This window comes from Amblyomma mixtum, chromosome 2 (assembly GCF_055824585.1).
Source record: "Amblyomma mixtum isolate Tamu chromosome 2, ASM5582458v1, whole genome shotgun sequence".
NCBI classification, from domain to species: domain Eukaryota; kingdom Metazoa; phylum Arthropoda; class Arachnida; order Ixodida; family Ixodidae; genus Amblyomma; species Amblyomma mixtum.
In genome coordinates this window covers 36,669,822-36,675,074 of record NC_143013.1, presented here as the reverse complement: position 1 = coordinate 36,675,074, position 5,253 = coordinate 36,669,822, and the positions used below count along the sequence as shown (strand labels likewise).

At 50.1% G+C, this 5,253-nt stretch overlaps 1 protein-coding gene across 1 annotated transcript; it reads left to right on the top strand.

The window, feature by feature from the left end:
* The first annotated feature begins 1,825 nt into the window (after window positions 1–1,825).
* LOC149358992 (uncharacterized) lies at window positions 1,826–4,543 on the top strand. Its single transcript, XM_089567601.1, has one exon. It carries the CDS (start codon window positions 1,826–1,828, stop codon window positions 4,541–4,543), a length of 2,718 nt encoding a protein of 905 aa, XP_089423727.1.
* Window positions 4,544–5,253: the final 710 nt, after the last annotated feature.

The window sequence follows — 5,253 nt, the reverse complement described above, 5'->3', positions numbered from 1 at the left end:
AAAAGAAATAAAAGTGCATTCGCGTCGTACTCACATCTGCACGTGCGTGCGGGCCGGGTGCAAAAGGAGAAGTAAGGTAACAGCCCTCAGTACGGCTTAGCAACTGCATGCGGCGCAAAGGTGGAGCTGCGGTGGAGCATGCTTTTTGTATAGGCAAGGATATGTGGTTTGCTGCTGCATTTTGTCCGCCGGAACAGTGATGAAACGTCGTTGAAGATACAGTAATGAAAAGAACATGGAGCGGAACCAGTAAGCAACGCCTACGTAGAGCTGATTATTTGGTGTGAAATAAAAACATTGCTTCTATCCTTGAATTCTTGCGATAATTTGCTCCGTCGAAGTTACTTGCAGCGGATAACGAAAGACACGGCACGCTTGCTCACTATGGCAGCGCGTTGCTTAATTAATATAGGTCATCGTACGAAATCCGAGTAAGTGGCGGTGATGCTCGCCGTAGTGGAGAGCTCCGGGCTTTTTTATACTCGTTTGGGGTTGGAGCGCAGTGATAGCCTAGGGATTGAGCATCTGTTTTGTATGCGGGAGTGTCACGGCTGAGTACGAGACGCCCCGCCAAGAAAGGAAACGAAGATAGAAACTGTGGCACGCAGCGGACGAAACCGATGTAGCCACGGGGAAAGAGCGAAGCAGACGGTGCAAAGTGCGCGCGTTTGCGCGGAAGCAATAATCGTTTACACGGAGACCGAAGAAAACCAGACGGCGTGGGCGCGGCTTTGGGGACCGCAAGTGCGTGTGAAACCACGGCCGCGAACATACATGGGCGCAACGCACCCGCGGGGCGAGGAGGTCGGTATGCCACGGCGTCCCCTCCGTGCGGCCGCCCCGAGGGTAGACAAAGGGACTCGAGTTTTGACGCCGGTGAAGGAAACACGCTTTGAGGCTGCCCTCCCAGGCCGACGCACCCCGGCAACGATCCGGACCGTCGTGACGCTCCTTCGGCTACGCACCGCAGGCCCCGGCGAGGTCTCCTCTAGCGACATTCCTCATCCACCTTAAGTACCCATTGGACTGTTTTCATTATCATCCATTCGATTGATACATGGACTCAAAAGACTCTAATTAGAACTATTTGACGTTGTTCTTAGAAACCACCTGCGTGTGGGAACTCTGCCTGATTTGTGCATGTTCATTTATGGCATGTAACTCTCTGTTTTTTTAGTTTTGTAGTTGTTGTTGACTGTTGTAGTAAACATTGTGTTAGGAGACGTACACCTCACTGGTTTTTTGACTCACGTCCTAGACAGACAGTGACATAAAATTAATGGCGAGCCTGCCAGGATCCACTTTTGTCATTCTGTCTTAACGTTAATGTCAACACGCTTGTGTTCGTGCTAAAGCCAGAGAGATGGACCTCCACAAGCTTATGTTGAGAGCCGAAAAGCTCGGGTTCACGAAAGAGGAAACGATAGCTCTTTATGAGGAGGAGAAAACGAGATACAAAGAGGAAAGGGAGTCGGCGCAAAAGCAGGCACTTGAAGCAGAAGAGAGAGCTAAGCGGATGGCAGAACTAGAAGAAAAGAGAATGGCACAGGAGAAAGAAGTGCTTGAGCTCAAGTTACGCCTTGCTAACACTAGCGTGGAAGCGATGCCAGAGGCGACAGGATTTTCGTCAGGTACTGTGGCTCCACGCCCAACAGCTGTTTGTCCAAGAAAGCTGATGGCTCCTTTTGACGATAAGCGTGACGATTTGGATGCCTATTTGCATCGCTTTGAGAGAATAGCAGTAGGACAAGGATGGGATAAGAGCGAGTGGGCAACAGCCTTGAGCCTTTGTTTGGTAGGAGAGGCCTTAACAGTTTTTGGGAGAATGCCCGCATCAGAGTCGACAGACTATGATAAGGTGAAGAAGACACTTCTGCAGAGGTTCCGCTTAACCGCAGAAGGTTTTCGTGAAAGGTTTCGAGGTAGCAAACCTAACGATGTGGAAACAGCCAAGCAGTTCGCATCGAGATTGTCGAACTACTTTGAACGGTGGCTGGAAATGGCCGAGGTAGAAAAATCGTACGAAGGGGTGAAAGACCTCATGGTGGCAGAGCAGCTTTTGTCCTGCTGTCACCCAAGGCTGGCCGTATTTCTAAAAGAGAGGAAGTTGAAGAAAGTGGAAGAATTGACTGAGTACGCAGATCAGTTCATGGAAGCCCAAGGCCATAGAAACCTCAGCAAGGTTAATGAAGACGTCGGCAGAAGTTCCGATGCAGACGCGGTAAAGCGAGGAGTACAATGTGGCGCATTCAAGCAGGCCCCGAGGTGTTTCCTGTGCAATCGTATTGGACACCGCGCCGCGGATTGTAGGTCTGGAGGAAACAGAGGGCAGACACAGTTAATCTGCCAAAATTGCAACAAGAGAGGCCATCGAGCAGAAGAATGCAGATTGCGAACTCAGGAGAAGGCCGCATGTATCGTGCATCCGAGACAAGATGACACAGGCGCCGAGGAAGCCCGTAAGACGGACGCAAAGGCCGAGCGGGAGATGCCGGAAACTAAATCAGCTAAGCACGAAGCTGTCAGAGAGTTGCCGATGCCAGTAGTCGAGGGCGAAATTCATGGACAGCGCATCACCGTTTTGAGAGACAGTGGCACAAATACTGTCCTGGTGAGAAGGAGCCTCGTTGAAGAGGAGGAGCTTACTGGTCAGTTGGCGTCAGTCCTACTGGTGGACAGCACGGTTCGCTACCTTCCGGAGGCAATTATTTGCATTTCTACTCCGTACTATTCGGGACCTGTGGTAGCAAAATGCTTAGACGAACCGCTGTACGACTTAGTGCTAGGGAATATCAAGGGCGTAAGAAAGGTTGACGACCCAGATGCCAACTGGACCCCCAGTGCGAAACAAGACCCAGGCCTGAGGGAGAGAAGTGAAGAGGAAACACTTGTAAAGACCCGCGCGAACGAAGTTTCGCTCGAGGGAAATGGCAGTTTGGAGCCCGCGGAAGAAAAAAGGGACGAAACACCGATGATTTCGTCAGCTGTACAGACCAGAGCAGGAAAAGCAGCGCAGGGAAAGACATTTAAACTGAAGGTACCTGCGGCGGAGCTGCTGAAGGTGACTCCCGAGAGTGTAGCGCAGGGGCAAAGAGACGACTCGTCACTGGCGGTCTGTTTCAAAAGGGTTGGAGAAATTCTAAAAAGAAAGAAATGCCGAACGACATTTCAGTTTCTCATACGAGACGGCATTTTATACAGAAACTGTCAGTTCAGCTCAGGAAGAGAAGTGCTGCAGCTAGTGATACCCAAAGAATTGCGACCGGCTGTCATGTGTCTAGGCCATGATTCGATTATGGCTGGCCACCAAGGAGCCAAAAACACGGTAAACAGAATAACAGAAGAATTCTACTGGCCAGGCATTCAAAGTGACGTGAAGCGATATGTCAAATCTTGTGACGTATGCCAAAGGACGATACCCAAAGGAAAAGTCGGGAAGGCGCCACTTGGAACTATGCCTACCATTGAAATGCCATTCCAGAGAGTGGCAGTCGATATTATTGGACCCATAGCTCCTGCATCGAGGAAAGGAAATCGCTACATCATCACCCTGGTGGACGTGGCGACAAGATATCCAGACGCCATCGCGCTAAAATCTATTGACACAGTCGAAGTCGCAGAAGCGCTGCTTGAAATGTTCTCGCGGTACGGAGTACCGAAAGAGATGCTCACGGACCGGGGATCAAATTTCACTTCAGACTTAATGAAGGAAATAAGTCGTCTCCTGTCAGTGAAGCAGCTGCTGACAACCCCATACCACCCGATGTGTAATGGCTTGGTTGAACGCTTCAACGGGACCATCAAGCACATGTTGAAGAAAATGTGCCAGGAAAGACCTGCTGATTGGGATCGTTACCTTCCAGCACTGCTATTTGCATACCGAGAGGTTCCGCAGTCAAGTTTGGGCTTCTCGCCATTCGAAATGCTGTACGGCAGAGCCGTCAGAGGACCACTGACTATCCTTCGAGAGCTTTGGTCAAATAAGGAATTGGAAGCCGAACAGAAAACCACGTATACTTACGTGCTGGAGCTGAGAGAGAGGTTGGATAAAACATGCGAGATTGCGCACCGCAACCTTGATGCTGCCAAGGAGAAGTACAGGAAATTTTATAACCGCAAGTCGGTGAATCGACAGCTAAAGCCAGGTGAAAAGGCCTTGATCCTGCTGCCGAGTGACAAGAACAAGCTCACTATGCAGTGGAAAGGTCCATTTCCAGTAACAAGGAAGAAGAATGAAGTAGACTACGAGCTGCTAATGAACGGAAACAAGAAGATCTTCCACATAAATATGCTGAAGAGATATGAAGAAAGGAGCCCTAATGCCGACCAGATGATCGCCTGCATGGTCATCAGTGAAGAGCCGGATGGAGAGGAAGTGCCCACTTTCAATGCAAGGAAGACATCGGGACCAGAGGACGCGGTGATTAACCCAGCTCTAGAAGTAGAAAAGACGGCGCAACTCAAGCGTCTTCTCGAACGATACGACACCGTTTTCTCAGACCTGCCTGGAAAGACGAAGGTTCTTGAGTCGAGAAAGAAGTAGAGGAAATGCTTAGACTGGGCATAATTGAGCGCACAGAGTCCGCCTATAACTCACCCCTCGTAGTCGTCAAGAAGACAGATGGCTCCAATCGACTGTGTGTCGACTTCAGGCGGCTCAACAACGTCTTAATCCCCGATAGTGAGCCCATTCCAAGAATTGACGTGGTGTTTGCGAGCGTCGCACAAAAGAAATTTTTCTCGAAGTTCGACCTCACGAAAGGGTATTGGCAGATACCTATGGAGGAGGGTTCCAAGGAAAAAACAGCCTTCTCATGCGCTAACGGCCAATTTCAGTTTCGATTCATGCCATTTGGCCTGAAGACTGCAGCGGCCACGTTCACAAAGCTAATGAGACTGGTACTGGGTGGTCTTCATGATGTACACCACTACATAGACGACATTCTGGTTGCCACAGACACGTGGGAGGAACATTTGATGGCGCTTGAAACCCTGTTTGAGAGGCTTCGTGAGGCAAACCTGACGGTGAACCCCACAAAGTGCGAGGTCGGATTTGAATCGGTATCCTTTCTAGGACACGAGATAGGGATGGGGCGGATAGCGACGAAGCCAGATATCGTAGAGAAAATCCAGGCGGCACCAAGGCCGACAACCAAAAAGCAGGTGCAGTCCTTTTTGGGATTAACTGGATTCTACAGAGAATTCATTCCACATTATGCAGACATAGCTCTCCCACTGGTGGAGACGACAAAG